At 47.6% G+C, this 12,108-nt stretch overlaps 1 protein-coding gene across 3 annotated transcripts in view; it reads left to right on the top strand.

Moving 5' to 3' along the window:
* Window positions 1–12,108, top strand: part of LOC137429878 (uncharacterized) — a 67,051-nt gene that overhangs the window by 6,869 nt on the left and 48,074 nt on the right. For 2 of the 3 annotated variants that reach the window (XM_068120221.2, XM_068120222.2), the window contains exon 2: window positions 2,732–3,191. The exons of the other annotated variant lie outside the window; for it this stretch is intronic. In XM_068120221.2, coding sequence (XP_067976322.2) covers window positions 2,732–3,191 — 460 coding nt within the window. The remainder of the gene's footprint in view (window positions 1–2,731; window positions 3,192–12,108) is intronic. 3 annotated transcript variants of the gene reach the window in all.

The following is a 12,108-nucleotide window of genomic DNA, read 5'->3' as shown; positions in this document are numbered from 1 at the left end:
ATAAGGAAGAAAGTGAAGATCGACGAAATGCAGTTTGGATTTATGCCAGGAAGAGGAACGACAGACGTGCTTTTTATTGTGAGGCAGTTGCAGGAGAAGTACATGGAGAAGAGGAAGAAGTTGTTTCTTGGGTTTGTTGATCTGCAGAAAGCATTCGATAGGGTTCCACGTGAAGTAGTGACATGGGCATTGAGGAAGTTAGGAGTGGAGGAATGGTTGATCAGAGTTGTGATGGCAATGTACAAAAGAGCGCGCACAGCTGTAAGGACGAAGGACGGGAACAGTGGTGAGTTTGAGGTGAAGTTGGGAGTGCATTAGGGGTCGGTACTAAGTCCACTACTATTTGTAGCTGTGATGGAGGTGCTGGCTCGGAACGTAAAGGAGGGTTTGCCGTGGGAGTTGTTGTATGCAGATGATCTGGTGTTGATTGCGGAAAGTATGGATGGACTGAAGGAGAAGATGAACAAGTGGAAGGAATGTATGGAGACAAAAGGTCTGAAGGTGAATATTGGAAAAACAAAGGTGATGGCAATGGTAAAGCATGTGGTGAGGTGGAAAGAACTGGGAAGTGGCCGTGTGCTGTGTGCAGGAAGGGTGTCGGAGTGAATTCCATTCAATGTGCGCTGAGTGGGTTCATCAAAAATGTAGTGGTTTGAGAGGGTCATTAACCAGTGTGGCAGCTACTTTCAAGTGTAAGGTGTGCACAGAGGGAGCTGCAGATGGAGGAAATGTTTCATAGTGTATTCTATGATGGTGAGCTGCCCAGGCCCTGATGCAGCAAAGCTGCCCCAAACCATAATATTTCCACCACCATGCTTTACAGTTGGTATCAGGTTATTGTGGTGAAATGCTGTCTTTGGTTTTCGCCAAACATGTCTTCTGGTACTGTGGCCAAATCGCTCTACCTTTGACTCATCTGTCCAGAGCACATTGTTCCAGAAGTGCTGGTCTTTGCCTGGGTGTTCATTGGCAAACTTTAGTCTTGCCCTGATGTTCTCTCTGGACAGCAAAGGTTTCCTCCTGGCACACCTCCCATGTAGATCAAATTTGTGCAGCCTCTTTCTAATGGTAGACTCATGCACTTTGACATCAACAGTGGCAAGAGCTACCTGTAGGTCCCGTGATGACATTCTGGGGTTCTTAGAGCCTTCTTTCAGCATCTTGCGGTCTGCTCTCAGGCTGAACTTGCTGGGGCGGCCTGGCCTGAACAAGTTGGCAGTTGTTTGGAATCTTCTCCACTTGTAGATGATCTTCCGGGCAGTCGAATGATTGATTTCAAATTGTTTGGAGATCTTTTTAAATCCCTTCCCAGACTCGTAGGCATCTATAACCTTCTTTCTGAAGGCCTCAGAGAGCTCTTTTGATCTGGGCATGGTGACGCTGCACACTTCAACAACAAAGAGCAAACTAAATGTCAGGTTTAAATAAGACGGGTTCCTCCAAGATCCTCTCAAACGATGTTCTAATCATTTGCACCTGAGCTGGTGTACCTGATTCTAATTTTAGGTATTTGAAGTAGTGATAAATGTAGGGGTGTACTTACTTTTTCCACATGTGAAATTTGCATTCATGTTTATTTAAATTATACAATGGACTACAAAATGTAAATGTTTCATGATATTTGTTGTATTATATCACCTTTATCGATCAATATTGTTGAAATGAAGATCAAATAGCTATATGTTGAAAAAGTCAAAACTTTACATGGGGTGTACTTACTTTTTCACGTGACTGTACGTGCATATGTGAGCATGCACACATGAAGGTGGATACTTTGAGACCAGGGAGGGCTCCCTTTGACCTTCTGAAACCCGCAATGGAGATAACCAATGACACACACACACACACAGACACAAGCATGCTCAGGAAGCTGTGTTCACCAATGATGGGTTGTCTGCAAATCATCTTATATTTTCTGATACAAAGAAGGAGACCATCCACATATTGAACTTGGAACTCTTGAATGGGAGATAGAAAGGAGGATACCAGCGTGCAGGAGGAGTGGTAAAAGAACAGTTTCTTTCCCCCCAAAAACTAAAATGCACTCCTCGTCTCATGTTTATGTGCAATGTCTATATGGAAGTAGTTCCTTAAGCCTTGTAAATTATAACTTTTATTCACACAAAGTTTGTTAAAGTTGTTTTTCATTTCTTTGTACGTTTTCCCTCTTGTCATTTTGACCATTTGGTGAGGTATTTATTGCCAGATTTATCCATCAGCCTTACCTGTTCCTTTACCTTGCATATACAAGACAAAGTTATCATAGGTGTGTGCACATGATACGGCCATGATGGGCACACCTTTAAGTGTTTTTTTAGCCACTTTGTACAACTTTAAAATCAGAAAAGCAAATACCATGCATGCCATAATTTACAGTGCCTTCAGAAAGTATTCACACCCCTTGACTTTTTTCACATTTTGTTGTGTTGCAGCCTGAAATAAAAATGGATTAAACTGAGATTTTTTGTCACTGATCTACACATTATACCCCATAATGTCAAAGTGGAATTTCTTTTTTAGAATTTTTTACAAAATAATTGACTTTAAAATACCTGACCAGGCTGTAACACAAAATGTGAAAAAAAAAGTCAAGGGGTGTGAATACTTTCTGAAGGCACTGTAAATGACAAATATCTGTAAAATATGACAGTTCTTAAAATCTCTTAAAACATTGACGTATGTCCAAAAGGGAATTATTGTTTGGAGTACTCACATGATGTGTCCCTTACAGAATATGGCTCCTTCAAAGACTTTCCAAAAATGGCTGCAGACCCAGGGTTTGAGAGAAAAAACGGCCAAAGTTATGATCACAGAGCTTGGCATTGAGAGCAGAGAGGTGCTCCAAGCATGCGTGGAGTCGGACACAGTGAGAGCTGAACTTTTCTCTCTCATCAAACAGAAATGTCCCTTTGCAGTGTACGCTGAGCTTCGCAGCTTTGTGGGATCTTCCTGGGAGATGTCCGATGTCCGGCCTGAAGGCTCCAATCTCGTGAATATTTTGTACTCGATGCTCAATGCTGTGAGTCAGGAACTCTCCAGCTGTGCTGAGAAGCTGAGCTTTATGGAAACTACACGCGTATCAAACACGAGTGACATTGGACAAACAGAAAATGATGACCGTGTGTTTGGAATCAGAATAAGTGACATCTGCAGTCTGGAACGTAAAGAAGAATTCGGAAACCAACACCTAGGTATATGCCATAATGTATTTCTATTTGTTATGCTTTTTACGTTGATATATAAACATACAGTACATAGATTGTATATATATATATATATACGTATATATATATATATATATATATATATATATATATATATATATATATATATATATATATATATATATATATACACAGACTTAGCATTTAATATGGAATTTTTTTTTTTTCTTGACTTGGGTGTACTTTCTCAACTCAACATATCAATCTGGTGAGTTTCTTTTACACTTTGGTGATTTCTTTGTTAAAAGAACCATGTCACTGATTGTCTGTCGCAGCAAGAAGTCAACAACAGGATTATATCACAGATGGCGTGGCAAAATGTACGGACAGGTGCATTTGATGATTGGCTTCACAGTCGGGTATACAAGGGTTGTTGCGTTCTGTATTAGTGGAAAACAACTGCTGCACATCTCCAAAAGTTATTGCCGCTTCCTCTGGAGATGGTCCGTCAACTTGACAATGCTGTTTGTCATGGAGTGGTGGCTTTACGAAATTACGGCATGAAACAGCGTACTATTGCTCGGCAGTATGGCATCACTCAAGGTCAGGTGTCAAAGATCCTGAAACGAAATGCTCAGAGGGATGTCCCTACTCCAATACCGAGGCCAGGACGTCCACACAGAACCACAAGGAGAGATGATCGCCAGCTGCACCGGTTATCTGCAATGGCCGTACCAAGTCAGCTAATCGGCTTAGGGCTGAGTGGCAGCAACTGACAAATCTGCCTGTATCCAGAAGGCTAGTCAACCAACGACTGGTTCAAGCAGGCTATCGTGCCAGGCGTCCCCTGAGAAAGCCACGCCTGACCAGACAACACAGCCAGCGCCGAATGCAGTGGGCCAGAGAGCACCGTCAATGGCAGCCAGGACACTGGAATCACGTGACCTTCAGTGACGAGTCTAGATTCCTGGTCTATCGTCAAGTTGGCCGCGTCCGAGTGCGCAGACAAGTGCATGAAGCCCACAACGAAGATTGTATAGTGCCAAGAGTCCAAGCTGGAGGTGGTGGGGTGACCGTTTGGGCTGCTTTTCATGCAGGGGGCAAAACTGACCTGGTTGTTCTGAATGGAAACCTGAACCAGTTCAAGTACAGGGTCATTCTGGAAGAAACATTGCTTCCATTTGCTCTTGCAGCCTTTCGAGGAAACTTTGTCTTCCAAGATGACAATGCACGGCCTCATCGTGCTCGCATGATCCAACACTTTCTTGCTGACCGTGGTGTAGAGCATATGGAGTGGCCTGCCATGTCCCCGGATATGAATCTGATAGAGAACTTGTGGGCAGAATTAACGCGTCAAATCGACAACTTGGACCAGCAGCCTACCACTGTGCGTGAATTGCAGCAGACTATTGTCACTGCATGGCAATCGATTCCTGTCCAAACCTTGGCAAATCTCATGAACAGCATGCCTCAACGTGTACGTGCTCTCCTGAATGCTCGTGGGGGTTACACGAAGTACTGAACTGTAATTTTACTGTCCGTAATCCCAGTCGTAATTTAACTTTTGTTTTTGTTAAAAACATTTAACTTTTGTCTATATATATATAAAACACAGTGTGTGTGTGTGTGTGTGTGTGTGTGTGTGTGTGTGTGTGTGTGTGTGTGTGTGTGTGTGTGTGTGTGTGTGTGTGTGTGTGTGTGTGTGTGATGTTACCGATAGACTCCTAAACGGAGAGGCTTACGTGCTTGATATTTGACATAGACATGGCCATTGAGCGTGGGACGAACATGGCCGAACTCAAAATATTTGACGATCCATATTTTTTATTCATATTTACCTCAGCGCACGGAATCAACGGAATCAGAGCAGGTGGGCGCTGATTCGCTCAGAGTGATCACGTGATGACGCTATGACGCTATGAAAAAAATATATCGCTATGACGCTATGACGCTATGAAAAAAAAATCGCTATGACGCTATGAAAAAAAAAATCGCTCGCTTTGCCAAGGGGCTCGCTCCCCCCCGTTCCCCTCCCCTCCCCCGCCCGGCAATGCCGGGTACTTCTGCTAATATATATATATATATATATATATATATATATATATATATATATATATTGTTACTGATCGCGGTTTAGATGTTATGATGGGCCGAGCGGATGGTCCAACCGCGACCGTTACAGGATCCCCGACTCACCCGATTCACCCAGAACTTTGGCCGTATCGCACCGCAGCTGCCCAATCTGGGAAAAGACTAAAACGACGAAATGCAAAGAGGAAAAGGAATAAAACGAGAAGACGGACAGAAGAGTAATTGGATTTATTGTACCCACACAAGCAAAAAGGAGCAATCAAGTTTATTTACAACACATAAGACGCAGGTGACACAGTGCAAATCCTAGCTTATACAGACTTAATTAACCCAGGGACAGAACAAACAAAACAAACTCACGTACACAAGAAGGGTGGAAAGGCAGGAGGTGGATGGCTGGAGGGAGAGGAAGGTCCAAGGGGGTCCTGCAGCACGATCGGCGCGTTTAGCAGCCGCCGTTCCTTCACGGCCTTGCTCAAAACCGCCGTTCAGGCCCCAAGCTGCTGTTGTGGCTGCTGTGGACGTCGCGTGCTTTCCCAGGACTTGTCTGACTCGTTGGTGTCCAAACCCTCAACTCTTTCTTGGTCCACTCACTCCTCACCACCGACTCCTCACCGCAACCAACGCAACCACTGACCACCACCACCGACTCCTCACCGCAACCAACGCAACCAACTGACCACCGACTCCACTGACTGACTCTACTTCACGCCTCTTGCGCGCGCGCCTTTATAGCGCCTCCAGCGATCAAGCCGCCGGCCTTCAGGACACGCCCATCGATGTGCTCACCTCGGCCCTGGTTGGTCATGCGACCCTCTGGTTCCGCCCTTGATGACGACGGGCGGGCACGCCCCTCTTCCCCGACTCGAGCACTTGTTCAATGGTGGTTTTGGAGGGGAGGTAATTGGAAATCGAGGCTCGGCAATGACGAAAGGGGATGTGAAGGGAAATGGAGATTTTGGGGATGGGAATGAAAGGGGATCTATTCTCTTTCACTGGTGCAATGGAGTACTTAAATTAATGGGAGACACAGCCTTACTCTAAAACACAGAATAAGATATAACTATCGAACAGGGGTATTCTATTATTGGCTGACGTGTATGCTTGTGGACTAATTATGGGATGCCCTTTCACCTTTACACAGCTCCGGAGGCAGGGGGGCGCAGAATAAACAATAATCATCACCAATTTACCGCAATACAACACAATCAAAAAAATACAGGCCTCATATCCGCAACACTGCACCCTCCTTCTCTTAGGCACGTCCCGGGCCTACAACTTTTATTTAGTGTGACACGTAGGTGTAGTTCCCTCTACTTTTAACCTGACCCTGAGTGCGACAGTTTTAAAACATAAATAAATGTGTCCCGCTGCTCCATTGCACCCTGCCTAACAGACTTACGCCCACAGTTAACCGAATTGCGGAATTGTCTTCAAACTATACACTGACGGTGGGAAGCATTATTTACAATTGACGCTACTTTATTTACAAGACTAACCCAGGACCTGTGATTGTTCTTTCTGGGGGGGAGACAGTCTGCTCTGCATCGACGCACCATGAAAGCACCCAAAAACGCACCAATACAAGCACCCTCAAGCACCAATCGGTGCAGTCACCATAGTTCATCAGTGTTCAATGCATGTTCAATAAAAATAAAATCAACAACCCCTAACCCTGCAGGTGATCTCTTGCTCTTCGGCTCCCTCTGCTGGTTATCATTATTTGTTCTTCCAGATGTTGTCATTCTTTCATTTTCTTACTGGCGGCCTATTTGCAATAAAGTGTGCCCAATGTGTCCTTTTTATTTTCTTTATTTATGGCCCACAGGGCCGACTACGTGTGGTTCACCTGTGGGGCATCGGTGCCCTGTGGCCAAGGTCCGCCAGCAAGATTTCGGGCCCTCATGGCCGGTTCCAGCAGAGGGGCCATGCCCCAACCCATGGAGTCCATAAGTGGTGCTCGGCCACAGGCATGTGGTCCCTAATGTGGTGCATCGATGCAGACAGCTGGTTCTGGGAATTTCGGGCGCACAATGGCCGACCCACGCACGCTCCCCTCGGCGCCCAATGGCGCACAGGTCATGTGGGAGACAAAAAGAGACAATTGAGCGAGCGGTAAGGTCACAAGGGTACACATCAATAAGGCAATGCAAGGCGAAATGCGTACGGAGAGCGAAATGAGAAAGCTCGTCCCTACCGTACGTCACCCCCCTGTCACCTACACTACCCTTGCCCTTACCCCATATGTACAAAATCTACCCATTTACAAATTCGTCACTACTGTCACGTCTTCCCCATATTTCTCCTATACCAAATTCGTCTCCACAATCCCTCTACTTCAAAATTTGCCATCACCAAATTCATCATCAATCCTCATAAGGAGGAAGAGATGGAACATCAAAGCACAATGTCACACCCACGTCATGATGCGTCTCACAATCCAAACATTTGCACAGTAAAAAATAATCAAAACATGGCATGGCATGGAGTACCTGTCACCTCAGGTGAGTGGATGCAGATGGTGCGAGGAGATCCTTCATCCTAACTACTTTCTAAATGACATTAACACACTTTACACTACCCGGGGTCTCTCCCCGCCAATCCATTGGCCAACTTACACTATGGGTTCTAAAAACCAATTCCCATTGACCAAACTGTGGTGCTTCTCAATTTGGGGTCTCACTCCCCCGATTCATCTCCCGGTGCCCTCGCACAATTTCTGGGCTGCGACGTGTAGCTCTCCCAGCAGGTCTACCCACCTGCACACCTTCACCACTGCCGTTGCCACCCGAGCTTACCTAGCTCCTCACCCTAACCTAACTAACTGGGGAAAGCCCCTCCTGGCTCTGTCACCCCACTCGGTGCCCTCTGGCACTGGGCTACCCGGGTCCGTCCTCCGGATCCTCGGGCCCCATCCACACAACTACTACCGGCTCCCAGAGCCCACCTGCGGCCTCACCTGGCCGACATCCTTACAGTGGTGGAGTGCCCAAACCAACTACACACACTAACAGGCTACACGCCCAGCCATTTCCACAACACTAATGCACCCATCCAAAGACCATTCTTTCACCCGCACCACAGATGCCAATATCCAACCACAATTTACCTGTACCCTCTACCTAACACTTACACTACCTGCCCCGGGTATCCGTGATGGGGGTCCACTCTTCCCCCATTCACACCTTCGCACCATCCACTCCACTCCACAATTTCCACCATACTCACTCCACGACCATCCATTCCAATACTCCATACCATTTATTGCATACACCTGTCCTCCATTCACCTGTCGTTGCACACCTGTGCAATCACACCTGTTCAATCCTCAAACACACGGCATCATCTCAGCTAACTACTCCCCTCTGAAACTTGCGCTTCCCAGTCGCCCCTTTAAACTATTGCGCTCCCTCGTCATTATCATCCACACTAATCTACCTGCGTCCCCACTACAGGTATCCTTGTCACTAACTAACCTTAACGTTACCTAATGTCATCTTCGCTAGATCCCTACACACGATATCCTAACCCACCCGGGCTAGTTTTCACTGCCATACACCCCATAAACTATAGCGCATTTGCCCCCCCATGTTTGTGAGGGATGACAGAGTTGCCATCCCACCACATCGGGGAGGTCCTACTATCAATTTCGCTCGTCCAAATCCAACAAATCAAAAATTTGTCATTTACTGCTAATCACCGTACCAATCATCAAATTTGCTTTTTTTTTCTAATTTCGGGGCCAAAACACTATCCTCATCACCCGTCTACTTATTAGATCCTCTCGGTGCGCCAATTCCCTTCTAAAGCTCGGCTTCGTACAGCCAAGCAATGAATACGGGTTGTTTTGTGCCAGCGGCTGGATACGTCCCGCATTCGGGGCAGGGACGGGGGCTTACCCGGGCCGAGATCCCACGCACCACCTCGGCGTGGAGCCATCCAATGTCCCGATCTCGACCTGCCGGCACGTCTCAACAAAAAGTGGTCGCCATGACGACCCTTCCTATCGAGCTGCCCGCTCCGCCTAGTGGAGCACGGACGTGGCCGTTCCAAGCGAGGCCCAGCGTGGATCGCGTACGGCGGTCCTTTCGAACCCGCTGCGGCTCGGATCCCCGCTGGTTCTCGCGGCACGCGAAGCCCGGCACGCACCGAGGGCCCGATTCGGCTATAAGTCGCTCTAACCGCTAACCCGGTTACCGTCGATGCCTCACCTGGATGCTGACACGCATACGCTACCCCTTTCTTGCTCATACCTCCAGCTGTTCCCATGCTCCTCGTACCTTTCCTTACACACCTCGGTACACTCATTCCGCTCACAGACTTGGTCACACACCTGACCACCGAACACCTTGGCACACATTCGTCGCTCGCACACCTCACCAACACACCTCTTCGCGCCCCTTCCTCGGTCACCTCCTCTGTGACCATCACAGGTGTGCTTTCACTCGCACACCCAACCACGTGCCTCACGACCAACTCAAGTGTGCATTCCCACACACGCTCTACCATTCCAGGTGTGCATCCTTCCATTCCAGGTGTACATCCTCGCTCACCTGTCACAACCAACTCACGCTCTGTGTCACTCTCACTACTTTCACCTCCATTCTTGACAGCGCACTCACCCTTACTCTCGACAGCGCACTCTTTCCTCTTGCACCCGTCCGTTACACACCTTTCTCGCGCACACTCTTGCGCACACTCTCCCGTTACATCCTCTGTAACACTCACCACAGGCGTACACTCTCTCGTTACTTCCTCTGTAACACTCACCACAGGTGTACACTCTCTCGTTACTTCCTTCCGTAACACTCACCACACCGCGCTTCCATGTGCTCCCTCGCCCACGCGCTACGACCGACTCACTCTTGACAGCACACTCACTGGTCGGCGCGCCCCTTTTTCCTCACACATCCCTGGTCGGACATTCTCGCACACCTCTTTTTTCGCACACCTGACCTGTCACACACTTCACCAACGGCCTCTCACGAACACCCGGATCCATAGCAACCCCCAAGCCGACTGAAGCTTTCCTCACATCATATACATTGCCGAATATTTCGCCACTCACCTTGGCACCTCGTCTCCGCACCTCCTTTGCCACCTGCAAACTCTTTATTTGGTTAGTGAGCATCACATTATGAGTTGAGCACCGACCTTGCACATATTCCATCACCTCCTCCTGGATTTCTCTTTTAGTTTCTGTCCGTCTCTTCTTAATTTCACTCACCTCTTCTTCCACTTCCTCTAATTTTTGCTTCACCTCTTATTTCCCGGTGCGTCTCCTCAAGTTCGTCCTCTAAGGCTACCGTGACCGTCTCTATGTGCATCCTCACCTCTCGGTCCTTTGTCTCCATTATCTCTGTCACCTCGTCCACCCTCATTGTCAGTCCCTCACGTACCATCTGACATTGCCTCTGTGTCGCTATTAATTCGTTTTTAATTTCTTTTTGTGTCGCCTTTAACCCTCCGAGTACTGCAGTGTTCCTTTGAACCTGCTCCACTAACTCCGTCTGTCCCTCTGTCAGCTGTTCCACCTCCTCCGTCAGATCTTCTATTCCCCTTGTAACTTTGCCGCCCCATTTCTCACCTCTTTCTCCATACGCTTCTCACCTCGCTTTACCTCCTCGCGTAGCCCCGAGACCTCCTCACTCACACCTCGTCGTATCTCCTCTTTCATCTCCTCCATCTCCTTTGTAGATGCCACCCTCATCTGTCCCAATTCATCCCTCTGAGCATCCAATTTGGTTTCTACCCCGATTTTTACCTCCTCTATCTGCTCTCCCATTTGTTTAATTTCTCGGGCGGATTGCTCCCCTATCTCCCGCAATTTGCCTTCCATGCTATTTTCTAGCCCCATTAACCCATTTTTCATCCCCTCTATCTGATTCTCCTGGGCAGCCATTCTATTTTCCACCCCCGTTAACCCATGTTTCATCCCTTCAAATTTCTTGTCTAATTCCCCGATTTGGGCATTGGTACCCCTCGCTTCGTCCCTCATTTCCCCCATTTGGCCCTCCAATCGCTCACCCTGAGCTACCATCCGGTTCCCCATTTGTCCCATTCGCTCACCCTGAGCATCCATCCGGTTCCCCAAGTCATTCCTCAGGTCTTCACTTGTCTGGACCATGAGCGCCCTTATTTGTATCATAAAGAGGTCCAAATTCATCGGTGCTGCTACGGTCACGGGCGCGGCTAGATTTGGCGCCACAATAACCATGTGCGCGAGGGCGCCATTTTGTGCGCCTGATACCTCCTCAACCACCTCCTCATTGTTCTCCTCTACTTCGTCCCTCTGATCCTGGGTTACTCCTAACCCCTCCTCTAGCTCACCCACCTGCATCCGATCGCCTTGACCAGCCATGGCGCGATTTCAAAGTTCAGGTTTTGTAAAACAAAACAAATTTCGGCCGCTCCAAATTTTGACCAAAATTTTTTTTTAGATGTTTTAAAAATTTGGTTCGGGCCCCTAATATCACTCCCAGACACCAATTGTTACTGATCGCGGTTTAGATGTTACTTTGCCGAGCGAAGGCTCAGCGACCGAACAGTTGTTCCCCCGACTCACCCGATTCACCCAGAACTTTGGCCGTATCGCACCGCAGCTGCCCAATCTGGGAAAAGACTAAAACGACGAAATGCAAAGAGGAAAAGGAATAAAACGAGAAGACGGACAGAAGAGTAATTGGATTTATTGTACCCACACAAGCAAAAAGGAGCAATCAAGTTTATTTACAACACATAAGACGCAGGTGACACAGTGCAAATACTAGCTTATACAGACTTAATTAACCCAGGGACAGAACAAACAAAACAAACTCACGTACACAAGAAGGGTGGAAAGGCAGGAGGTGGA

Source organism: Myxine glutinosa, chromosome 6 (assembly GCF_964187855.1).
Source record: "Myxine glutinosa chromosome 6, kmMyxGlut1.1, whole genome shotgun sequence".
NCBI lineage: Eukaryota > Metazoa > Chordata > Myxini > Myxiniformes > Myxinidae > Myxine > Myxine glutinosa.
The sequence above is the reverse complement of the archived record's forward strand: the minus strand, read 5'-3'. Positions and strand labels throughout refer to the sequence as shown.